The sequence below is a fragment of the Melanotaenia boesemani genome, chromosome 4 (assembly GCF_017639745.1).
Source record: "Melanotaenia boesemani isolate fMelBoe1 chromosome 4, fMelBoe1.pri, whole genome shotgun sequence".
NCBI classification, from domain to species: domain Eukaryota; kingdom Metazoa; phylum Chordata; class Actinopteri; order Atheriniformes; family Melanotaeniidae; genus Melanotaenia; species Melanotaenia boesemani.
Genome location: NC_055685.1, coordinates 19626022 through 19653017, shown reverse-complemented (window position 1 = coordinate 19653017; position 26996 = coordinate 19626022). Strand labels below are relative to the sequence as shown.

Here is a 26996-nt window from a genome sequence, read left to right as displayed (position 1 = left end):
ACATATTCTGTTTATTCTGGTGTCCCATAAAATTTATATAAGAGGTACTTCTCCCTTTCATTCCTGATATCTTACTGCTGTTTGTCTGGAAGTCTGTTTACACACAAAACACAGGTGTTTTCACTCATCAGCTCTTATTAGAACTTAAGTCAGTTTGTAGGAATAATTGGAATTACATGAAGTATTTCTGCTATGTGTTGATGAACATGATGTGTTTTGTGCTGCACACAGACAAGTCAAACAAATGATGAGTGAGTCCATCGAGTTGTGCACACACTAATGATGTTTAGGTCCTTGAATTTTCAGCATCAACGTTAGCTCTGATGGAGCTGTTCCTTCTGCATGTTCCAAAAGTTCTGTGTTCCCTTTATTAATGTGGGACATGACAAAGGGTTAACTTTTACTTACAATGGGTGCCTATCACAAACTCATTTTTTTGGTACTAATAATTCTTTTTGGCCTCACTACAGCCGTGTAGTGGTTTGTAAACACCTGACCATTACAAGTTTCCTTTTTAGATGAGGAAATCTGTGAAAGAGTATCATGAATTCATTGTAAATTGTGATTGACATAGCCTTGTATTAGCCAATTTACTGTATTAGCCAAAACCTCTGTTATAGGTGATGTTAAGCTCAAACATATAATAAATGAAAACCGAAAGTATATAATATAGTCCATACATGAAGGCTTTGAATGAAATATTCAAAATTTTGCTATTATTTAGCTTCAACAAATGTACAATACACTCATTAATCCATCATACTTCTGTCTGGAATGGCTACTGAGATTTAAATGAAGGTAAACAAGACTGTAGTTTGACAACATCATGAGGGTCATTTTATTAATTAGGTCATTCTTTACATTTCACATCTGTTTCTACAGCTATACATTCAATAAATCCCTTAAGTGGTCTCAAACTGGAAGTCCACTCAGAGGATTAGCGTTACAATAACTTACCTTTGAAAAACAACTTATTCTGTAATTCCTTATCGAGTATTTCCTGTGTAGTGCACATATAAAGGGAATGGCTTTGGGTAGATTGACATGAAAAGATTCATAATTGTTAATGGCCTTATTTTCTTTGTTTTTTTAGTAACAAAAACATATATCTTGCTATACCTAACTCATAAATACAGTATATATTATAACCATTCATCTTGTGCTAAAATCAAGCTGTGCTGCAGTTCGAAACAAAATTTCAACATCTATAACGTACAAGGAAATGAGCCTGCATGTTTAGACTGTTTACAGCAGTTTTACAGTTTTTTAATGTACCTAGTTATCTCAGAACCATTGTGTTTTGGGTTTTTTATATTACAAGACAGAATGTGTTTTACAGTTTTTACAGTATTTGCTGAGAATTAGAATAGTGTTTGTCTTTGTGTACACCATTAATGTGTATTTGTACTAAAGTCTGTAGAAACAGAGACATTTAAAACAGGAAGATAACATGGGCCATGTGATGATGTAATCAGTTCTTCTACTTACATAATTATTCAGTAATTCATTGGTTATATAGATGGGTGCCATCACATCACGTGTAAAATAAAGAACACAATACCACAGATATCAACACCAGTCACACTGCCACCAAACTACCTGCAAATTCCTTTTTCATCTTTCACTGTGTGCAGGATTTTCAAACAATCTACAAGAGTAATGAGGCAAACAACATAACCAATTAAAAGAGTTGTGGAAAGTGAGCAAAAAAAATAAAATAAGAAGAGACAATATATTTTCCTTAGGGTGGATGGGCACACAGAATGAATATATTACATCAGTGTGTAGAGGATCTGATCGTCAATGAGATGAGTGCTTCAGAAGTTTAGTGTCTCTGACATCATCTTCCACCAATCCATCAGCTCTTCACGCTCCTCCTCCTTCCTCTCCAGCAGAGACTCCAGCTCAAAGTCCACCTGAAATAAAGGCAACATGGTCCGATGTGAGAGGTAAGAAAAGAAGTTTCCTGTTAGTAAATGTAACACAAAATTGTGTTTAGCATCAACATTTATTTTTTCATTTTTTAGTTCTGTATGTGATAAAGTAAGGCAGATTTAGAGACATGTAGTAGAATTTTCTACACTTTCAGCAGCTCACAATGTTCTGTATCAGTCATCACTACTGTCTGTTGGTTTAACAGTCACAGGTGTGAAAAACATCATAATCTCTGTCTTCACTTAAAAAAAGAGACTTCATGGTCAAGTTTGACTGTCTCTTCTTTATCCAAAAAACAGAGAGTTTGATTTTGATATGACAGGGCGTTTATATGTATGCATAAAATAAAGAGCATAAGACAATATACAACTTTAAACTGCTTAATTCAACACCTACTATTCAAGGACTATTTTGTTGATTATGTTACTGTTGTCTAATAGGGTCTTAAACTATTTTCCAGGTTCTTTTTCTTTTTGAATACATTTTCTCATTATGTGCATTGTCAGTGATGGCGACGATGACAGTGTTGTTGATAATGATATATTTCCCCCTGACATCTATGATGTCATATGTACCTCACGGTATGTTTTCAATTGTCTGTTTCTATTTTGACTTGTTCTGTTTATTTATATTTGTTTTATTCTTTTTAATTTGTTTTAATTCTCCCATTAAATGTTTGTTTCTTCTGCTTTTAATGTTTTACGTAAAGCATTTTGAGTTGTCTTGTGCATGAAATGTGCTACAAATAAACCTGCCTCGCCTTGTCTCGTGTGACTGTGGTTTTTTAGCATTAGCATTAGTAGGTAGTTGCCACACAGGGGTCTTCATAACTGTACAGCTGGAGAAAACACCCATGCTCACTTTAATTCTAGATTTCTAAACTTTTCTGCAATTCTTTTTTTCAAATTGCTATGTGAAATATGTGAAAGATGAACAGCTCACATCTAAAGGATTACAGTCCTTATACAAATTATAATGGTAAGGTAGTAGTGTAAGGTAGGTAATGGTCAAGTAATGGCCAATGGTGGGTAATACAGATAGAGCAAAGTGTCTTAAGTCTCAGAATATTAGCATCTGACAATATGAAGCCAAACAAGTTATAACACTACTTGGCCCTGGGGATTTCTCATCCTGATCACACACACACACACACAAAAAAACCTGTTAATTACTTTACAAATACACTACTCAACTGTCATACATAGCAAAGTTGTTTTAAAAAGCAGCATCCATCTCATCAAAAGCTCAACTCACCAGAAGTAGTTTGCTGGTTTAAAACACCTCACACACTAGCACAGTAATTAATAATTCCTTTTGCTAATGACATGGCTTTAACAATAGTTAACGAAGTAGCAGCCAATAAAATAAAGACTATTTTGTGGTACATTTCTTCGAATGTTTCTTTGTAAGCATGTGGTAGTGGGATCGGGGCGGCTTGACATCAAGGTTGTTGATGAAAAGGGGGCCCTGCAGAAAAAGTTTAGAAACAACTGGTCTATAATAAGAACTTATATGATGTAGTACAAGAGCACTAAAGATAAAACTGTCCTTAAAACAAGGTGTGGGAAGAATGGAAAAAGTTTAAGTCAAGAAAAACCTTTGGTGTCCTCCTTTGCTTTTCTTTTTAAGAAAGACATACACCAAAAATAGTCTGGTAAGATGGATCCCCAAAAATCCAGCTGCCATACCAGGTGAGACAAGATATCCTATTCTTTCAAGGGGATTGCGAGATTAAGCCAGAAATAAATTAAGCATTAGATTTTAATCACGATTACTGATTAGCATATTGTCGTGATTATTCAACAGCACTCATCTACATGAGTCACACTAATAATACAAGCTGAAAAAGCCACACAGGGACAGTGATGTGGAGTTTGGTTAGTTCACTTAAATGAGTGTCTTACCCTGGTTGCAGGGCTGTAAGGAACAGCCACCTTCTTGATGACAGTCAGGTATCCTGGAGCAGAAGCTGCCACTTTGTAGTTTCCTGGAGCCAGAAGGCGCCAGTAGTCTCCATCTTTGGCTACAAAATACAGGTTATCTCTTTAAAATGTGGATATAAGAGTTGAAAAAAGCAGCCAGTTGATGGTCAGCAATGAATTTAAAGCACCTTCTGGTCTTCATCATACAGTCACTGTCATATAAAGAGCACGTACAACATGTGACTGCTCTGAAATAGAGTGTAGTACCTATTATGGCCACAGGATGGAGACATTGTAGCATTTACAAAAAATGATTTTTAACATGGTTCTCCATTCCACATGTGGTGAAATTAAGTTTGTTAGTTGTCAGAATTTGTGTGAATTTTCACTGAATAGCAATACCTGTGGTGATGTCATGGTCAATACCCTCCACTGAGATGGTAGCATTGGAAATGGGGTTGCCCTGCAGGTCACGGACAAAGCCCTTGACGCCACGGTGAACCTGCACACCACATACAAAAACAATATTATACACACACATAAAAAAATAATGCCATCAACGTTTTATCACAGAAAATACATCTTAGCTTTTAGAATAATTGTATGGTTAATAAACAAAGATTGTTCTTGCTAGAGCACCAACTGGGTATTGGGCAGATATAGCAATGGATAGACTTTATACTGTGTCATAGTTCAACAAAAACTAAGATGAAATGCAGAAGTATATTGTGAATAACTAAGTACACCCCTTGATTCTATAACTTGCAGACCCACCTCTACCTTATCAGTCTCACACATCATTGTGAAATAAGTTTTGTCCACCCCTCTTTATAATGTTGCTTCAGTTCATCGATATTTGCAGGTGTTTCTTAATGCATAGCTCCTTTTAGATCCCATCACAGCACTTCAATCTGATTGTTGTCTGGACTTTAACCGAGTCACTGCAAAACATTGTTTCTTTTCTTTTACAGCTATTAGATTTTCTAATGTGTTTGGGATCATCACATGGTCTCACATTTGACTTTAGAACGTTATTATAAGTGTTCTAAAGTCAAATATATTGAGGAGCTCATGGTCAGCTCAAAAACTTTAAGATGTTTAAGTCCTGTGGTTGCAAAACAAGACCAAATAATCCTCCCTCAGGTGTTTGTGATAATATGCTCACTTTGGTTTTCTTTAAACCATTACAACATCTCCACTTTGCTCTCATTTGTGTAAAGGACATTGGTCCAGATGTCTTGTGATTAACTTAGAGGCAACTTGGTAAACTTATACTGTGCTGTGATGTTCGTTTTAGAGAGAGGAAACTTTCTCTTGACAATCCTTCCAAATTCAGTCTTTTTTCAAATTGAACTGCCTTTACCTTTAACATTTAAACATGCTAAATAGCCTGTAGAGGCCTGAGATGTAGCTTTTGGATCTTTCACTTCCCCTGAGTATTGCACAATCTGACATTGGAATGAACTTGCTTTGTTGTCCACATCTGGGAAGACTGGTTACGATTTTTAAAATGTTTCCTCTTGTGAATTACCTTAATCACTATCAAATATTGAACCCCACACATTTTGGAAATGCCGTTACAACGCTTCCCAGATTAATGTGAAGCAACAATTTCTAAAGTTTTATCCCCCTGCTGTTGTGTTAACACACACCAGAATGTTTACGACCAGAAAACTGCCAAGACTTATATATTTACACAGGTGCTCACACTTTCTCATTATCAGTTAAGTCAAGTGTATTTGATTGGCACTACCTGGCAGCTTCTTCCCCTCTTAGTTCACATGGAAGCAGTACAGGCGTACTTAGCTCTTCGCACTGCTTATGTGTCTTGGTTAGTTTTTGATGAATGAATAATAACTCAGCATAATATTTGTTGTTACCAAATGCAAAACCTGGTCAGATCCAGATGATTTTTTTTACTATATCATGATGCAGAAAACTTTTGTATTGAAAGAGGCTGTACTGTAAGATGGCAAATGCAGAAGTAGTATTTATGGGTAGTTGTGACTGTGATACCATGAGACTGCAGTTTATGTCCCATTAACTAATAATAGTCAGTGCTATTTTTCTTTTATGATCTACATTTCTTTCCTTTAACCCCCTTTGGGTGGTATTGATTATCCTACCTTAGCTATCCTAAGATCACTAAATAGTTATAGGAAAAACCTGAAGTAAGCGCGGCTCTTAAAGACAACTCATTTAGTCCTTTAGGATGATGGCTCTTCTAATATTTTTAGTTTTATCTCTAAGTTTGTAAATTACATACATCAATGAGAACATACAGCCTTATTTACTGTGTCCATATTTATAAAGTGCTGCTCACCTGCTCAATGTAGTTGACAAGGGAGTTGCGGTTCTGCTCCCAGAAGGTTTTAAGAGTGTCCTCATTGGGAAATTTGTCACAGCTGAGCTCCAGAGTGATCTCAAAACAGTTGCTGCTGAGGTAGTTGAAATCCTGCATACCTGTGAAAAATCAGGAGATCATTAGAAAGCAATGGTGATGACGGAGAAAGAGGCCCAAAGTGGAGTTAAGGATATTTTTGGAATCAAGATTTCACAGGGACTGAAAAGGAACGATTCATGTAGACATGTGGATTTCATATTTCTGCTATTTCTATGTGTCAAATAGGAACTGGTCATTGCATCTGTTGGACAGTTTGTAACTGCTTTCAGCTCATCACAGTACAAGTAGACACGGATAAAGATGGGAAAAAAACAGGAATATAATCTGAGAAAAATCTGCTTTTGGTCCTTTTTAATTGCAAAACTAATTCTTTATTTAAATTTGAGTTATCCTGTGGGATGAATAAATTGTTTGATTTAAATGCATTTAATTTTCCTTTCATTTGTTAAATAGTAAAATACACCATGAGCAGTACACAAAAATACAATCTAAAATGGCAGCATGCACCTAAATTTGAATTAATCTTATGTTTAAATTTATTTATTTATTTTTTTTTTTCACCACCAATTGTCTGCTGAGTAAAATCAACAACCTGAGTCTGTGATGAGGTGTGTAGCCCTGATGTTGTGGTCGTGTCAAATATCTACACCTCTCAGTACTGGAAATTCTTATTTTTTTTTCCTCTGAAATCAGAAAAGGCTTCTAACATTACTGCACTGTGTAAAGCTTGTTCCCCATCAGTGACAATGGTGAAAATAAACCTTCAACAGATAGGGGACTTCATGAAATCCTGAGGGATTCTCTTTCCTTTTCTGTGTGTGCTACCTAATTATCTCTAGGCCTTCCTTCCCTCTGTTATGTTGCATCAGCATGTTACTACAGCAGCCCAGAGTAGAACTTTAGGGGATTTTGACTTTTTTCATACCCTATAGTTTTTCCAACATGCTTGAGAGGGAATAGTGAGGTGTGGGTTATTTCACAGCACTCTACTTTTATCATTACATCTGATGTGCTTTCTTTGACCAAGATGAAATGTAAACTGTTATTTCAGTTCAAAACTAACTTTCCCCACACTTCATCTGAGAGCTGCCAAAATATAATGCTTATTGAAAACAGCTGTCCCGTACCCCCAGGCACACTGTACCAAGCTCCACCATTAGTGATGCCATCTTTAAAGCTCGAGTCGTCATCATTCTTGCGGCAGGGGGGTCTGTGAGGGTCGGACATCACAGGATTGTACATGGAGTACGCTCTAGCCAGAGACTTGAACATCACATCATCTGGACTGGCACTGTATTCATGGGTGGATCCTTAGAAGAGAAGCGATGATCAGCAAGAGAACAAACAAATGCAGAGTGACTGTAATGACATGTGAGCAGAACACCTGCATCTGCTTCACATTAAGAGCCTGGTGAATGCATTTTGTGTGTTTTGTAATAATGAGGCTGCAAATCAAAACATTCTTCATCTGGATTAAATTAAGTTAATGACATTCAGGAGAAAAACAAATAAACTCGTTGTTTCAGTTACAGCTAAAATATTTGTATTATTAAATCCTCAAAACATTCTCATCTAAAGGAAGGGAACAGTTTACATGATTTAATCAGAAAATAGAGTGAGGGCAGGATTATGTCTGTTTGTGTTTATACCAGTGCGGGTCTCATCATATGGATAGTTGGCCACAACATCTCCTCCGTGCAGGTTAGCTGAGAGGACAAAGGGGATATCCATGACCCAGTGGATCACAGCCCTGGTCTCTGGAGCCAGCTGTAAGAACAAAAACCTTTTAAATCACAATTACTGATATAAAGAAAAAGAAATAAAAGATAAGGAAGAAAATGAAGATTCTCTGTACAAGCTACAAGCAATCACTTATTCAATACTTTCTTAATGATTAAATTGCTGTAGGCTAGAAATTGTTGCAGACTGAAGTCAACCCCACACACGCCATTTTTCCACTGTAAACAAATGATGAATAACCACACCTGGAAATGGTCTGGGCAAAACCTTATTTACTCATGACTAAGTAACATGGAGTAAATGTTTAAGGAAAATCATTTTAGAAAACCCATATACTTTTTATGACACCCTCCAGTGAAATGAATTAACTTGAGGTTAAGTAGTTTAAACCGAGCAGATGCATAATTTGAGTTGAGTGAAGTCTTGAGTGACAGTGGGATGATCGTTTTGGTCTTTTCATGACATTTAACAGTAGGAATCTGCATCAGCTGTATCTGTTAATCATTCAGTCTGTTTGCTTACCTTGGTGTTTTCATCCACGGCCTTCTTCATATTCTGCAGCAGGTGGTTGTTGGCTCCACCCTCCCTCTCATTGATGTAGATGATGCGGTCCAGATCAGGAAAGTTACGATTGAGATCCACCCCCTGCGCGTTACTGCGGCCAACAAACCAGTCCTTGATCTCTCCAGGCTGCATGGGAAATCAAAATATTTAGACAGAAACAGAGGAAGTGACATTGATAGGCTATGTTACATATTTTTGTCATTATGTGCATGATCACCTGTGAAGCCGCCTTCTCAAAACCATCTGGGTTCATGGAGGGCATGATGTGGATGCGGGTGTTGTGGATGAGGTCAATGATGGTCTCGTTGCCTTGCTGATACTGGTTACAAAGGTACTGAGCCAAGTAGATGAGCAGCTCTCTGCCTACCGCCTCATTGCCGTGCATGTTGGCGATGTATTTAAACTCAGGCTCACCTGCAGAAACACAAAAAGCAGTTGTTAATGTCACAGGCAGATCTGTGATTGCAAGTGTTAAAGCTTGCTCTGAGATACATGTTAATGTCGCAGAGGGAGGCAGAACTGAACTGGAATGAGACAATTATTTTACATCTTAAAAATGCACCGAATCTAAGAAACAAGATCACACATCACCATGATTGTTTGAAAAATTGAATTAATATATATATATATATATATCCCATCTCCATAATGCACAATGAAACAGTGACAAACACACTGAGTCACCATCTTAAAGATTAAACAGAAGTGAACAAGACCAGAGATCCACTGACAGTAAAGACTGAGAGATGGTGGATTAAGAAGAGACGTTGTCGCTGATTGTGTAGCCTGATAGCTAGTGCAGAGCAGCCTGCTAGTGACAGGTCTGAAATTGGAGTTTTAAAGTTGCTGCACATAAAATCATTGTGAGGAGCAGACAAATGACAAAAGTGTGTGCAGTATAAAATCAGACCTTAAGTAGGAGGTTTTTTTTTGTTTGTTTTGTTTGGTTTTTTTACTTGTAAATGTCAGCAATGTTAAAGAAAAACCAAACAAAAAAATCCTAGACTCTCAGTCTAGTTCTATTTTTTCTCTATGGAAAATGCATTTTTTCCTATATATTTCCATGATGCATCCACTCAGACATGGAAACAGTACATTCACCAGGAGTTAAAGTAATTTTCTTTTGTAAAAACCCTACAACTTTGTAGCTGTAGGACAGCAACTGTAAATAATTTCCTGGTTTGTCTCCTGGTGTATAATCATATTCTGGTTTCAGAAACATGAATATATTATCTGATAGAGCAAACACACATGTGCCCTGATTATAATAGATTTTTTTTGAGAATCCTGTTACAGAAGAGAACATTTTAGAGGACCGTTTGCTGCCCTAACTCTAAGACTGGGACAGTGTGTGATGTAACACCTTATGTAGGTTTCTGGAGGTTCTCTAATGATTAAGATTACAAGTGTCTAACTCCAGTTTGTGAGAAATTACGCACAACCGTGATTAGCAAGTCTACTGACCATTTGTGAAGAATTGCAACAAAACGGTAACTTATCTGAGGGCCGCTTTGAGCTAAACTTGGGGTTATCTGCCAGACGCGCGTTCCAAAGTATTCCAAAGCACTTCTGTGTCAGCAGTGATACGTTTATTTTTTCCATGCACAGTTCCAAAAACCAATCCAATTGACAAATAAAACGATGTTCTAACTGAGACAGAGTTACTACAAATTATGCGATACACGGTCAACAGAAAATGTGACCACCGCCGAACTCACCCCACTTCCTCATCCATTCATCCTTTCAAACTTTGTGACACAAACACCTACAGCAACACACCCACCGCCAAGATGCCGATGCTGTGTATCACCTGTGCCACCTCATAAATATTTAAAACATACTAGTATGGCTCCTACACAGGGATATGAATGACTAGATATTTGTGGGCAAGTCCAAGGTCTGTCACCAAGGAAACTGGATTTTTGAGAATCCAGTTTCCTTACTGTATTACTGTATTACTAAAATTATTAATAATATCAACATTTTATTACAACTAAAATTACTGTATTTGTTGTTCTGTTTTAGTTTTAAAACCACCTGATGTCTTCAACATTGTCTTTTGCTGTCTGCATGACAAAGCACATATAAATATAAAAAGTGCACGTAAATCCTTATAACTGAGAAAAAAATCTCTTTCTGTTAAACATATAAAATTTTTTGTCAATTTTATCAGTTTATCAACTAATCTCTCTGCTTACTTTTTATCCCTTAAAGTCAAATAACTTCTAAATTTGTGTCCTTAATGTATCAAACAACAGCACACTCACTAATACACACTAATATATCAGATTGGATATTGGATTAGTGTGTGTGCTAACATATTAGCACACACACTAATGGATTAGGTGATGCAGCACATGTTAGTATGTAGGGACAATAACAGTGCTTTTCTGTTTTTTCCATTATCAAATGATAATATGTTTACATTTAAGAGCTATTTCTGTCCCTACGCTCAGTAAATTTGTGTTCTAATGACTCCTGCACCAACCATCTGTTTTATATGCAAATAAGCCTTTTACTCATTACTCTATGCCTCTTCATCTTTACTAGCACAGAAAAAAAGCACATCTGAGAAGGAGACTAACTCTTCTTTGGAACCAAACAAAATGCAGCACATTGTGCAGATGCTTTTGATTAACTACAGGCTGAAGATTAATGGCTGGCTGCCACTGTTGGGAGAACAAAGAAACTTCTTTGAGTGCTGATGGAAAAAACAGTTTTTTCTGCAAATCACTACAACTTATGAAACATAGCTCGACATTGACAGATGGCGAGGACGGTGTGTGCAGGTTTGTGTGTGTGGTTGAAGCGGATGGGATCCTGGTTTTATTAAAAGCCTTTGTGTGTGTTTTTATTGCTCTTGCGTTGGCTCAGATTTGGTATTTCCAGGTCTTGTTTTTACTTCATTAATATTAATCTCAGCTAATTAAAAATAATGCCTTCTACGTGTAAGTGCACATGCATTAGAATTTTCATCCTTTGCTATTTTTTACTTTAGCTCATTTCTGGGAGTTTTTGATGTATTTGCAGAGTAATGCCAGTGGCTTTATGAGTGAGTGGCACACACACATGCACACACACACACATACACACATACACACTACCCAGCACACATCTGGTAGGCAGGTTATTTTTAAATGTTCTGATCTGGTTTCTCTCTCTATAAGTTGCAACTAATGATTTCAAGCCTACAATTAACTCTTTCTCTCCTGAAATGGGAGAATGGATTTTACAGGCTTCAGAGGTCTGACAGTGCCGTCAAACACACACACATACACACACACACACACTTACACACATGCATTTAGACACTTTGAAGTTGGATTCTGCCAAAAAGACTTACTGTGATTCAAGCTATTACACAGATGTTCAGTTCCTGGAGCTTTTCCCTTTCTCCCTTAAGATACATGTTTTTATGTTGTTGATAGTCATGTTAGTGTGTGACAGATTGCAGAACTGGACATGTTTTGTACATATAGTACAAAATCATGCACAAAATGCACAGACATCAGTAAGGGCCAGTTTTATTTTTTAAGGGCTAGTTTTATTTTAAGACGTGCTTAAGGGGTGCATGAAGAGAGATGCTGATTACCATGTCACTACCATATTATGCCATTTTATTTCTAAAGCTCTTTAAAAACAAACAGCTGACAGAGTACTGTACAATAAATGTAAAAAAAGAGAAAAAAGCATAAAAACAGAAAGTGCAAATAAAGGATCAAATAGAACAATGAAACAGCTATAAATTACCACACAAGAGCCATAAAAATTTAAATAACACAAGTACATTTACTGCTTTTACTTCAGTAAATTTACAACTAATTATTTTTATATAAGTTTTTTTGTGTAAGGAAACCTTACATTTTCCATGTTTTTCATATTTCACAAGTAAACACACAGATTTAACATTCTTTGAGAAATTAATAAAAATTTCCACAGGCCTCTCCTTTAACTTTATTTCCGCTTCCCGAAGAAGAATGCAACAAATTTGTTCCAGTGGAAAAAAAACCCTCCTACATTTGTCAAAAGAAGATTGTCTGACAGGTGATCAATATGGTTTCCTAGGTGACTGCGTTATAGCGACTCCAGTTACGTCATTTGTGAAGCAGCACATTAGAGTGCTCTCAGTTGTCGTGGCAACCTTGGCAGGAGCAGGTGCTTAGAAAGACAAATCAACCACGAGATTGAGTAAACACACTCACTCCATGTCTGTCTGCTTGTCTCATTTGAGTAAACCCACTATGACACTCATTTACAAGCAGTTTGTTAAGTCTGAGTGATTTCAATCTCCTGTTACATGCTCACAGAAGAGGAACCACACTGTTGTGGTGCTCTTTTGGACATACTCTACTCACAAAAAAGTGCCAGATATTCAGCTTATTGTATGATTTCAGAATATACTTAAAATCCATTCTAACCTTCACAGGCTAATTAAATTTTACTTTCTATAAAACTTTCAAATCTACAACTTTTCCACAAAGTATTTATTGCAGAACATGTTTTCTAACAACATGATTAAGTGTAGAATCATCTAAAAGAACTGTCTGAACCGTGAATCGACCACTAAATGTTCTGGTTCAGTGACAGCTTATATTTAAATAATCCTTGTCATCATACTGTTAACATTCAGACATCATCAGACCAAGATGACACCTAACAAATGATAAGGACTTTAATATTTTATGTTGTGGTATACCTACAACTGTTGTTAGATTTTGTTAGGATAAATTGTTTGAAATGAAAGAACTACCACAGCATGATTCTACCTACACTACCAGTCATAAGTGAGGATACACTTTCCCATTAGATTTAACTGGAAACTGTGTCCAAACTTGTGGTACTGTATGTCCTACATTCATAATATAACAGTTTAGCATCAACTTTTTGCATTATCCATAAATTGCACCTGAAAGTTGAATATCCCTAACTTTTTGTGAGTATTCATCCATCCATCCATTTACCTCCTGCTTATGTGGGATTGGGTCGCGGGGGCAGCTGCCTAAGCAGGGAAGCCCTGACTTCCCGCTCATCCAGCGGGATCCCAAAGCGCTCCCAGGCCAGCAGAGTAGGGACGTCACGATTATTTAATTTCACTATTAATTGTAAAGATCCCTCAGTATCGTCACTTTTTATAAAGATTGTGTCTGAACTGTAACAGCATATCAGTTCAACATTATTTGATATATCAAATGGGTCATCCAGCAGCCTTTCTCTAAATGTAAGGCTTAAAAACTGTCAGAATCTTCCAAAATAAAGAGGACAAAGTGGTTTTTGCTGAATTCGGTTCACTGCTCATGCAAGGCACCTATGTGTCCAAAATAAGCTTCTCTTGCCAAGATAATGCCAAATTCGGATTTTTAATATGACATGAGTAAAAAATTTGGTGGTAATGAGTTAATGCCCAAGAAAAAGAATGCTTTCATTCCACAGATTCATTTCTTTCCATCTCTTGTCTTTTAATTTTGACAGCCCAGATTAAAACTTAAAGACCTATATGGAGCTTTAATGTGATTTTACACATTTATGGTGTTGAGAAATGATAATAATAATAATCGTAAAATAGTGATTATTTTTATGACAATAATCTTACCAAGGCAATCTGTAATCTTGACATCCCTATAGCTGAGAGACGTAGTCCCACTAGCGTGTCCTGGGTCTTCAACAGGGTCTTGCCAGTGGGACGTGGCCGAAATACCTCACCAGGAGGCGTCCAGGGGGGAATTCTAACCAGATGCACAAACCACCTCATCTGGCTCCTCTCGATGTGGAGGAGCAGCAACTCTTGTATTCACGATCTTGTTCTTTCGGTCGCTATACACAGCTCATGAACATAGGTAAGGGTAGGAACGTACAGTACCAGTCAAGAGTTTGGACACACTTTCCCATTAAATCTAATGGGAAAGCCAACAGAATCACATCATCTGTAAAAAGCAGAGACCCAATCCTGAAGCCACCAAACCAGATGCACTTAACACCTCGGCTGCACCTAGAAATCCTGTCCATAAAAGTTATGAACAGGATTGGTGACAAAGCGCAGCCTTGGCAGAGTCCAACCCTCACTGGAAACAAATCCGACTTAATACAGACCTAATGACTTAATACAAATAACCACTGCCCTTGGTAGTGGATACTACTGTATCATTGACCAGTCCCTCCCAGCTAGCTGAGCATGCCCTCTAAAATCACAGAGCAGGTGACAGCGAAAGCCATATCCTCTCCCAGAAAAGGGCGTGGAAAGGCACCACTCATAAACATTTAAAGGTTCATACACAGAAACAGCTCGTTCTCATTAGAGCTCACAAGAGCCACATTTGGAATGGCTGAAATTAAGGACCAAGGCTGAGTTTGGGGTAATACACTTTGAAAACAATGTTGTTGGACCTCTGACACCCATATGAAATTGTTGAAAAAAACGTATAATATGGGACCTTTAATGAAGGATACTGTGTTAATTGAATTGTAGCAACCTCACACATCATGTTGAGAGGCAGTAAGTAAAGAAAGCAGACCACAAAAAAACAAAATTGTTGAGGTGCAGTATGAAAACTGAGAGAATGACATGGACTGAGAGAGGAAATAAAAATGTCAAATCATGTTTGAAAGCGTGACAAAAAAGGGCAAAAACAACAGAAAGAAGAAGTAGTCAAATCAGACTGCATGTAGAGACAGAGGAGGGGGAGACGTGTGGGTGTTTGATGTATAATAGATGACTTGTAGCTGATGCCTTGCCCTTTCTCTTGTCCTCTTTCCATTTCTGCCTTTTCTTTATTACCTCTGCATTCTTTTGCCCACCCCGCTTTTTCTCCCTCATCATACTAGCAGTTGTGTGGTGTTTGCCATTTTCTCAATCATCATTCCTTCCTTTTTTATCTCTCTTTTCCATCAGCTCCTCCTCTACCTCAACAGGAAGAGGCTCCTAGTCCTCAAAGGGAAAATATCCAAAAATATACAGAGGTTTGATACTGTGTCTATTATACTCTGTCCTCCTCCACTGTAATGCCTTTTTATAGAAACTTAAATTTAAAAGCCACTTTATATTGAGTATATCACATGTCTACTTTAGTCTGTAAATGGGTGCATCTATGCGTGCTCTTTGGGGATTTCATTCTTCCTCAGTCATCTGATAAACCACTTCAACAAGGAGTACAACATGAGACGGTATGCACAATCTTGGATGGAAAATTCCTTTTACTACAGAAATGATCTTTTATCACCTTCAGACAAAGCCAGTTCCATTATGTAATGAAAAAGCTTCCAGAGTTAAAAGTGTTAAGTTCCTTTTCTGGGAAAAAGCAGCCATGGTTTGCTTGTCTGAGAGGATCCTAACTTTAACATCTCTGCTCACGAGCTCATGATGTATGCAATACAATCATGTTTGCTCACAGAATGACTGAAAATGGGCAATTAATGTTTGATTTAATTACAGAAAATGATAGTTTGCAGCAAATTGGTATCAAACTGCCTTTGCTATTTAAAATGGCACTTGGCTGTTTTGGCTAGGGATATTTTCTATTTCTTTTTCTAATGTTTGTAATTGAAATACAATTAAATGCATTTTTCCAGACATTACTAGAGCTTGAGTGTACAAAATTAATGTCTGTGTCTGTTATTTGATTCAGTCGTCCACTAAAATCCATTTAAATGAAAACAAATGTTGCTTTTTAGGGCAAATATTGTTGTGTAATTAACTGAGATTATTTCATTACAAAGCCTCTAATTAATTAGATTATTTTTTAATGAAGTCCCACAACTAGTAAAAACTGAAGTTTATTTATTTGGAAGTTTGCTTGTGTTTCCTTTGTGAGCTGGATGAGAGGGTTGGTGCCATGTAGGTAGCAAACAATTACCAAACTGCAGACTTATTGGACAACTGTTGTCTGAGTTGACACCTTAAAAGAGGGAGGAGGAAAAGGAGGAGAAGAAGCTTATTTGTTGGGCTGTTAAGAGTCATTCCTATGTAGGCCTTACTCTTTACAGCACATGAGAACATGAAACCATGTTAACCAACTCTGTATTAGCATAAGATGGCATGAATTATACTTAGCAGAAACCTGGTACCTGGAGAAAATCCAGACAAGTATATCTATTAATCAGGGGTTGTTTTTTTTTTCTAAAAACTACATAAGTGTGAAGCTGTCACCCAAATAAAAAAATGGGACCTTATCACGTTATAACACTGTTTTTATTTATTTATTTTTTTATTTGGGTGACAGCTCCACACTTGCGTACAAAATAGATATACTATAAGAAACAGCAAAAAGGAGTAAGACATTTTTTTCTTTGTAGGTTTGTCAGTTGACACCTTTCAGAGTGGAAATTATGTCAATTAAAAAACAAAAAAAAACTTAACCAGTGTCTGTGAGTAACTAACTAAAACCACTGTCCACATCCCACACTGCATACAGCTGCTAAATATCAATAAGTAACCAGTGTTTACACTCTTGGCTATCAGCCGTTCCTGTGCTGCAGTGTATGACAGATGGCTGTTTACCGACAGATGCCTCAGCTCAGGACCATCGTCTGCCGGCCAACCACGAGCAGCCAGTCAGCTCAGTGCACTAAGCCGATCTGTTGCCCTGGAAACAGCTATTTCAGCTCCACCTTCATTGCGGAGTCAGAGATAATATCAGAGGGACACTTTAGAGAAAAAAAAGACAGATTGCAGGTTTTAATTCTTAAAAAAAAAAAAAAAAAAAAAAGCACACATCTGCAGATATATTCTCTTCCTTGCCTGATCAGTCTCTGGAGCTCTTCTCCCTCTTTCCTTTCCTGCCTCATCTTACCCTCTCTCATCATAGATGTTTTGCTCAGCAGAGAGGGGGAGAGGAGAGAAGAGGAGGCGCTACAAAGCAGTGGCTTGGAAATTCATCTGGTAGTAATAAAGGCTCCACAATGCTACCGTGACTCATGCCTGCGCACACCCACCAGACTATTACAGGCTTATTTAGTATGATCATTAGCCTGTACGACCATGTGAGCTGAGTTGCACATCAAATCTGTGGTGCACCACGTAGACCACATGAACACACCCATAGAAGAAAACGCACCTTTCTGCAATGATTCTGCATCACACATCGTTAAAAATCACACCAAATTCACTTTGTAGGCTCCTGTTTTAAGCAGCCATCTTTTGAAAGCTCTGTCTCCAGATTACCTAGAAGAAATTAATCACTTCCTGTTGTTTTTCACCGTAACAGATCCTGTTACAGAGTGGGGCACGAATCACGAACCATTCCTGAATTAAAGGATGAAAGTATAGGCTAATCGGTTAGAGTTGCATTATTGTTACCAAACGTGTTCCCCACACACTTTCATGCTTCCAGTAGCATCACTGTGTAAGACCCTGAGTCTTGAACTGAGGGGTTGAAATGGTAAAAAGTGTAAAAAAAAAATTTGAAGCTGCATCCCTTAAAGTTAAAACATTTACTCACAGATTGATAAAGTTACAGCCTTTCTGCCTGAAATAAAACACAATGTCCTTATTGTGGAACTTTCCAGGCCAAGATCAGTTTTTAATTTTGTCTGGTGACTTGTTACATAACTTATAGCTAAATTTCTATGTAAAGGTGAATGTTTGTAAATATGGGAGTGTGTGAATAAACTGAAACTGAAACTTATGATTTAAAGCTATATTTCACTGTTTTTCTGGTGCAGCTATTAACCATATGGTGATCAGTAAAGCTATATGTCTCAACTGAACTAAATAAATATGCTGAGAAGAATTAAACTACAATCAGTGTCTGACTGCCTAATGAGGCTTATTATAAAATGATACACACATTTTCCAGCTTCAAGCCAATAGTAATGGTAATGGTGGTAATATTCAGGCATGGAGCTTCAAGGAATCACCATCAAACATACCCGTGACTGGATTAATTTAATATTCAGTTCCTCTTTTGAGTGCTGAGGAGCTTTTCTCCTATTGAGGCCAAATCATTTCAACTTAGCCTACTCCTGATTTTAGCTGCAAGCTTACTAAGCTTGATGTGATCCAAAGCCTTGGAGGTGTTTTCACGACTCAAGACATGCATAAAAATATCCATTTTCAACCAGCAAAATGGCGGCTTTGCTTTGCTGATACCACAATCTATCATCTAGATTCCTGTGAGATGATACAGCAGGCCCTGCGCCCGCTGTTTGAACGCACAGCACCACACACCTGCGCTCCACCTCTACTACATACAGGTCATTTCTATAAACTCTGTGACAAAAATGGGGATCATCAAGCTGCTATGCGCCAAAGTGCGTGATGTGCGTGTGTCATCACAGCAGGTGGTGACGCTTTCCAACCACGAAAAGAAAGCGGAGACAATGGGCTGTGGTTTGCATTCAACGCAATGTGAAGCAGACTTAATACATGCGTAAAACTGACCAGGCTCGTGCGTCCCGGGGTTGTCGGACATCTCCAGTACCAGCAGCTCGCGGCCCTCGAAGCTCTCTCCAATGGTGTAGATGCGGGTGATGGTCGGGCACTGCAGCCAAACGGACACCAATGCTTTACGAAGCTCCTCATAACGATGATACTCGAAGGAGATCTCACCGTCGGTGCCGGCTGCGCTGGTCAGGACGACTACCGCGGCCCCAAATAAAAGTACCGAAAGAAAAGGTTTCATTTTGACGCGTCCTCGTTTCCCTTAAGCTCTGTCTGCCTGTGGCTTGGTCCCAAGCCTTATCTCTGTGCTGCAGCCTCGCTCTAGGCTATAAATATCTCTCCCTCTGCCTCCCTCTCAGCTTCCCTCGGCGTGTGATGCGCTACTGTACCTGAGCAGAGTGCAGACTCTAAAACTCCAGTGAAGTCAGACTGAAGATTCACGTTTCCGGTCACCGCATTAAAAGTAAAGGCTTTAACTAACATTTTCACGACAAAAGTTGTCTGCCCATTGGTAAACAAGTTGTTGTTATACTGCTTATTTCACATAGTTTGACTAATCTTCAACCGTGTAAAAAAGGACAGCTTTTCCTGTTCAAAAGGTTTATGCTTTAACAGACAGCAGACAACCAAACACACACCAAATAATTACAGTATTTGTGCTGTTAAAGTCATAGAGCCTTTAAACGAAACATCTCCCGTTTCTACATCAGCCTTTTATTGTTTAGAGTCACAAAGGTCTGGCGTCTCAGGTAAGCTGTCAGAGCCAGAGGCTGGGTACACCCTGGACAGATCACAAGTCCATCACAGGGATAACACAGAGTAATCTCTTCAGAGTAATCAATAAAGCTAACATGGATGCTTCGGGCTGTACTCCAGACTCAAAACTGTTTGGTTTTAGTTTAGTAAACGTTGTGCTTGAGAAACACAGAAAGTCAAAGTTACCCTCTATTTTTTTATTGTTTTAAAGAGTTGCAATACTTTAAAAACCTCATTTCATTTTACAGTATAGGTTGAGGCTTAAAATATAACACAATAAATAAGAATACAGCTCCTAAAAAAACGTTATGGAAACTAAATCCTGGGATGATACCAATATATTAGTCTGTTTACATTCCATAAGTAATTTTATTATTTAATAACCAATTACTTTGGTTAAATTCGAAACGTTCAAGTCCTCCAACCTTTAATGAAACCCCTCTTCCTGTGTGGTGCCGGCTGCTGCCGGCTGCCTTGACATGGCTGTGTGTGCTGTGTGCTGGATGAAACTGTAGGGGTGTGTTCACTGCGCAGCAGTGAGATATATATTCTCTCAATACATCCTGCTTCTGTCAGCCCACTCTGTGCTGTGCCTGCTGCAAAATAATGAAAATACTCAGTCTTTAACATGACCCTCGAGCTGTCAATGATCCCGTCCTCCACAGAAATAAGACCAGTCGATATTACCAGAAAATACCTTTTTAATTCATTTGAACACATCTTGATCCAGTCTGACCAAATGCAAAGAAAAGTGCTGTAAAATCAAACTTCTAATTACAGTTTTTACATATTTTATTTCGATATGATAAATACAGAAGAAACAGAATATGGTGTTTTTTTCCTCTAAATTTGATTATTTCTTACAATCATAAAAAGAGCCTGGGAGGGCCATATGAGCCAATTCCCTTTTTATCCAAAGTTTACATTAGTTGGTTTCAAACATACTTGACTTATTTCAGAATTTGGTACAAATTTAGACAATTTCCACTTCACTGCAGCTTCAACTGCAGCAAGCTAGGCCATCTCAAGAGGAAGTGCTAAAGTGCTGAAACATTCAGAGGTGAACAGACGCATTTCACAAGTAATATGATGTGCATTTTTCTACTTTTTTTTCCATTTCATGAAAAGCAAAGCAAAAATGAGGATGTTGATGAGTTTTATTGAAACAACCACTGTTGACAAAAGCAGACAAACTTTTTCTTTAAGGCAAAAAGAGTGGACTGAAGTCACACTGCAGTCCAGCAGTGCTGATTCATTTTTTGCACACTTTTACTCTAAATGCAGTAAGTGTGCAGAGAAGAAAAGCAGTGCTGTTTGTGTTTTCCTCCCTCTGGCTGTGAGGAGGCTCAGGTAGTTTATTGCTCCTTCTTGTCTCCTTGTTTCTGCATGTACTTGTTGTACTGATTGTCAGTGTTCAGCAGCTTATCCCACCAGGTGAAGGTGGATGCGTAGTTCCCAACAAAGTTCATGTGATGGAAGTCGTGGAAACGGGCACCGGCATAGAAAGGGATCAAGTGGAGCGGGTTCAGAGGGATGTCATAACCACTGATGGAAAATAAATGAGGATAATATAAGTCACATTTTCAGACAACAAAGTGTCCCAATAATTTATCCAAACTTTAGCTACTCCTCTAACCACCCGGTGAGTCTCCTCATACCTGGTTCACTTCTTCATCTGTTTATAAGATTCTCTTGACCCCACTCTTACCCCTCCCTGTTCTCATACATCACCCATTCAGCCTTCCCTCCTTTGTTCGTCCATCCTCCTCATCCCTCATCCCCTCTCCATGATCTGCTCTTCTACACTCTTGCTGTTCATCTTTTGCCTGTCTGTCCCTCTTCTTCCTCTTTTTCTTTTACAGCAACTCCACCTTTCCCATTTCTTTTCATGCCATTGATCCATTTGTCCCTCCTATTACCCCTCTTTAAATAACATGTGGGGTTCCTATAAGCCAGGGTTATAGGACCCCCTAAGATGGCACCCTCATCCTAAATTTCCTCCATCCGGCACGTCACAATACCAGTCCACATGTTTCACCTCAACCTGATCAACCTCGTCCTGCATTTCCCTTTTTTAAATCACTATAAATTGCATTGTTGTAATGTGGTCCTTGCTCCTGAAAACAATTTGAGGTTGGTGATCCAGGCCTCTTTCATGAAATGCTGTTTCATTTTTTTTTCTTTTTTTAATGGCAATACAGATAAGTCTGACTTCTTGCACAATTCTTATTATCAACCACAACAGAATAACTAGAACTAGTTTCACCTTTTGATTGCGTTTCTCTATTAGTGTGTGTCACAATGGCCAAATAAGGCCATGTAGACACCTTCTGTAACAGGGACCATCATAACGGTACTTTTGAACAGTTTTGCACATGTTTATTTGTCTGTCTCTGTTAGCTGACTAGTTTTGTGAGTTGCATGTTTTGCATTTTATTAACTGTATGAATCAATGAAATTTAAGAATCAAAATATTCTTTTATGAATCTTACAAATTACTGACATTATCTGTGTAATTTACCTTCAGCATAACATGATACAAATGTAATTATAAATAAAGCACTTTTTAATTTTTAGCTAATTTTTACAGGCAAACTAAAGTAAATGTCATCATAAGGTATATTTAATTTAATCAATCAATCAAAATACTTTCATTTTTAAAGAGTATAAAAAAGTTAAATAGTTTGTGTTTTTAAGATAATTTACTAGATTGTTTGTTAATGTTAATAAACCAGTCTGTGAGCCTAATTTCGAATGTCTGTTAGATTCTTTGTGGTGTATCTAAATGTCAAATTATTATAATTATCACCACATATAAAGACAAAGCCATATAAGGATTTTAAAAAATCCGATCGAAATATATAATAGCAGACCTGCTTTGTGACAAAGAATGGGAAATGAGAACTGGTTCCAACTGGTTTTAAATTTTCCATAGCATCAGAATCCTATGGCTCAGCAATTTCATGCACACTGGGGCTCTCAAGTTTCACACAAGGCTCAAAATCAGATTTTTTTACAGATATAGTTACACCACATATGTATTATCTAATACAGTGGAAAAAATGTGAACTAATAAGAGGATACAAACATTTCTAGCATTCCCAACTTGACAATCAGAACACCTCTATATACCCTGCTGTTCAGTAAAAGGTTGTGGCACCTGTCGTTGTAGTTCATTGTAAGAGGCTGTGCACTGTGCCAGAAAACTGAGACCTTTTCAAACTTTCTGTCTAGGACATCATAGCAATAGCCAGCACTGATGATGGCAATTGTATCTATAAAATCTAATCAATTCTCATCCCTAAGTACGATCAAGTAATTCAGTTCAACTGATATGGGGTGTTCTCTGTGGCCCTCTGGTGGCCATTTCTCAAATTACAGCCAGAGTTAGCATAGCTGGGAACAACCGATTTCACACTGTATCAGGTGTTATCTTACTTTTTTGTTATCTTACTTACTTTTTTTAAGTATACTTAATTAAGCATTTTGGTTTAACAGGGTAAATTATATGCTGTGTGTGCACATGTATGCTGCAACTTTTACTGTGTCCTACCTGTGGACATCGATGGTTTCCAGCAGACGGAAGGCTACCCAGGCCCAAAGTAAGAACACATGATTACAGAAGATCATGATGCCAATAAAGAAACCGGCTCCAAGGATGATCGTCTCAGCAGGATGAGCGTATTCTGCCTGCATGCCAAATGGAGCCTGAGGGGACAGATCAAAGATACCCAATGTCTTTGTGCTCATTTTTTTTTAACTAATGGAAGCTACATCATGATTAATAAGTAACTAAGAGACCAACCAGAAAGCTGCATGTTTATTTACTTATCACTTGCGTGTTTTACTCACAGTAAACTCATGGTGGACTTTGTGGATGTATTTGTAGATGCGTCTGTGATGCAGCAGGCGATGGAGGAAGTAATGCCATGCGTCCTCAACGACAGCACAGCCAAAGCACTGGACTAGGAGGTACGGCCTGGAGGAGAGACCATTGTTACAAAATCACAACCAAAATGTCTGACTGAAGGTCCCCAGAAAAACAGCAGTGTACGTAAAGAGACAAATTTCAATCAAAACCAATGACTTGTGAGAGGGTTATTCAAGGTAATTCAAGGGTGAGTTGTGAATAACCAGGTGAAATAATTTTAAAGCTTTATAAACACTAATTACTTTTCAATCCTTTTTTAACTATTAAAGAATGCTGGATATTGTGGCTGGACAGTCTTCAGAAGAACAGCTTTGTGTGCCTTCCACTCATTCATTTCTCTCAACCTTCAGAAACATCCTGTCTCCAAAACCTGATGAAAGTCTAGCTCGCTTATATATATTTGTACAAAACATAGAAACGTACTATCCTTGGCAGGAAAAACATTTTTAAACTTATATTTTTTTCTTAAACATAATTCTGATTTTATGTTTTGAACAAAAACTTTGTTTGGACCAAAGTAACAATACATTAATTAATCCCCCTAAAATTCAGCTCTGTAGGTGAAACTAGAGTTTGTAAGAAAGGAGACAGAGTTGCTATTTTTTTTTAATTATGCAACCAACTGCAAGAAAATATCTTATGGAAATTTTACATCCTTGAATATGAGGTTAACTTGAATCTATCCACATCCCTCTAAGCCCTTTAAAGAACATTTCCGTTTGCTCACCATTAGTTTTCCTAAATTAACATATCTATTCTATCAAGTGTTTTTTTACAGGCTCCAAAAGCAGCAATCATCAAGCCACAACTAAAAACAAAAACAACAAATTAACCATTAGCCAAATACCTTTTTCTATTTTTTTTTTTTTTTTTTTTGTGAAATTGGAGAAGAAGTTGTCTTTCATCTGCTGGACTAATTATTAACTCACAACTGATTTGACATTTTCCAGCCAGTGTTTGGTGCACACCACAGCACTGAATAAATGGCATCTTCTTAAATGCAGACAATATTTATGTTTCTGTTTTACTAGTACAAGAATTTGGAGGGGTTCTGCAATAGCACTAAATGGTTTTATTTCAATTTAGAAGACAGTGACTTCTTTATGTTTATATGTAATAAAACACCTCAGTGGACAAAAAAAAATAATGTGGAGTTTCCCAGGGTCCCATCCTGAGACATACTTTATAATATTAATGTGCTCCAATTATCAAAATCTGCAAACCAATTAAATGTGATTGCATAGCTATGTGGATAAAAGAGAAGTTCACATTAACAAATTGGCGAGAGATTATAGTCCCTTACAAGCATTTAAAAATTGCCTAGAAAAATAAGAGAGACGTTTCAGAGAAGCAGTGCATGCAAGATGGTCCAAGAGTATTAAAAAAGAACTACATGTCCTTTGTAGAAAAAATAAACAGATATTACTAATTAGAATAAAATATATTTTTTATTTTCATGGGAAAGCAAATTGATGCAAGTATAATGGAGAAACATCCAAAATCACTCATCACATCACACTTATCACATATAAGGATTTATCCTATTTATCTTATTTTTAGTCATTTCAACTTAATACTTTACGGAAAATAAAAAGAATAACTATTATATTTATATTCATAGTTTTGCAGTTTATGGTTGTTTAATTATTTTCGTGTATTTGTTTTTGTTTTGTTTTTTCTTGTTGTTGTTTTTACAATTTTGTGCTGTTTATGCGTTTTATTGTTATTCTTACCAGCGTGGCATAGAGTCCCAGTCATATGGGATGTTGAAATATTCAGTGAAGTAGTATGTGCCACAGATCAAAGGCAGCTGGATGCAAAAATGGTTGAAAAGCAGCATCTTGAAACATCTCCACTGTTTCTCCCAGGTCTCTGGCTTGTCCTGCACGTGCACACATATCAGTCATCAACCTCAGAATTATATATAAAATCCTATCCAGCACAATAAAGAACACACAAACCTGCTGAATCTTGTATTTCTGCATGAAAGGCATGAACTGGAAGATGAAACCAGGCAAGCAGAACAGGAAGTAGATGAACTCATGGACAATGAGGGACCCCCAGGTGGCAATCTGGAACTTGGTGTAGTTATCCAGCATGTAGTTCCAGGCATGTTTTAGGGAGGGTTGGAAGGGGTTTTCTGGTAGCACAGCATCAACATACTCTGCCGCAAGATAGGCAGAGCTCAGTATGTGTGCTGTGCCATTCACAGCCATGATGGAGGATGCAAAATGACTTCGGGTCTGGAGAGAAGACTGAAAGACCACAAAGAAGTATTAAATGTACAGTAATTACATAATACACATACTTTAGAAGTAGAAATTAATGAGGAAAAAAGAACAAATTACAGTTCCAATGAAGTAATGTTACTTCACTGTGCTTTGTGGGAAAACAAAAAGTATAGCATGAATAACAACCCCCCAATTATTCATCAACAATCAGTTGTTTTCACAGCATGTACAGTCATTACACATGATTAGTGTTTATCATGTGTTATCATATATACTGTAACAATAATAAAGACAAGTCAAAGATAATTCAGTAAAATTACCAACAGCAGTGTTTGTTTATCATATCTTTAAATTTACTACTGCATAACAGCAAACGTTTTTGTAAGTAAAATCATTAAAGTTTTAAAATGATTAAAATACATTAACACGCTAAATGTACACAACAGTTAGTACCATATCAGGACCTTACACTACACAAAAAAAAGTTAGCCCCAAACGAAAGTAGAATAATACATGTTTAAAAATCAAACAACCTTAATTTGCCTATATAACGCACCCTGAAAAATAATATTTGATAGTGCAGCACAAAGTTAAACTTATTGTCTCGTCTGCAGCCAACAAAAATACATAACTCTCACCTTTCCGCAGTCCGGTCCCGTCTACCTGAGTGAGAGGCGGCAGAGCGGGTGAAGTGCAGTAATATTGGTAAATCTGATTGGCCGACAAGAGAGGAGAGTGACGTTTGGAAGCCGAGCGGCCTTGCTGATTGGTTCGTACAATGGAGTGATGATAGTGAGACTGGAGGCTTCCACAACGACAACCAATCAGAGACTAGCTCTGTTTTCATAAGTTTAGCAGGCTGTATGAGTAAAGACATGGGGTGGTGGGGGTGTCTTAGCTGATGAAGGTCATTAATTTACTTTTGGGTGTTGTTATGAGATCTAACCTCAGGTTTATCTTTAAAAAGTAATTAGTTAAAACCTAATTTAACAAATAAGACAAATATCCACAAAGCTTTTACTGTGGTTCTCACTTTTTTTTTGTGATACAAACTTTAATTTTAAATGTTTTAAATGTATAATTTATCTTTGGATCCAAGATGTTTACAGACTTTTATCTTTCAAAATATTTAAGTAAATTG

General features: G+C 37.5%; 2 protein-coding genes across 2 annotated transcripts; both read right to left on the bottom strand.

The window, feature by feature from the left end:
* Window positions 1-814: 814 nt before the first annotated feature.
* On the bottom strand, window positions 815-19325 carry cpe (carboxypeptidase E). Its single transcript, XM_041984088.1, has 9 exons — window positions 18938-19325; window positions 8783-8979; window positions 8524-8691; window positions 7911-8028; window positions 7389-7571; window positions 6181-6320; window positions 4260-4359; window positions 3840-3958; window positions 815-1916 (listed from the first exon to the last, which is right to left on the bottom strand). The coding sequence occupies exons 1-9, from the start codon at window positions 19176-19178 to the stop codon at window positions 1818-1820; spliced, it is 1365 nt and encodes a 454-aa protein (XP_041840022.1). The 5' UTR covers window positions 19179-19325; the 3' UTR covers window positions 815-1817.
* Window positions 19326-20376: 1051 nt separating this feature from the next.
* On the bottom strand, window positions 20377-26562 carry msmo1 (methylsterol monooxygenase 1). The gene is made up of 6 exons (XM_041983011.1): window positions 26494-26562; window positions 25586-25879; window positions 25358-25506; window positions 23546-23672; window positions 23247-23401; window positions 20377-21238 (listed from the first exon to the last, which is right to left on the bottom strand). The coding sequence occupies exons 2-6, from the start codon at window positions 25838-25840 to the stop codon at window positions 21049-21051; spliced, it is 876 nt and encodes a 291-aa protein (XP_041838945.1). The 5' UTR covers window positions 25841-25879; window positions 26494-26562; the 3' UTR covers window positions 20377-21048.
* Between the last annotated feature and the right edge of the window lie 434 nt (window positions 26563-26996).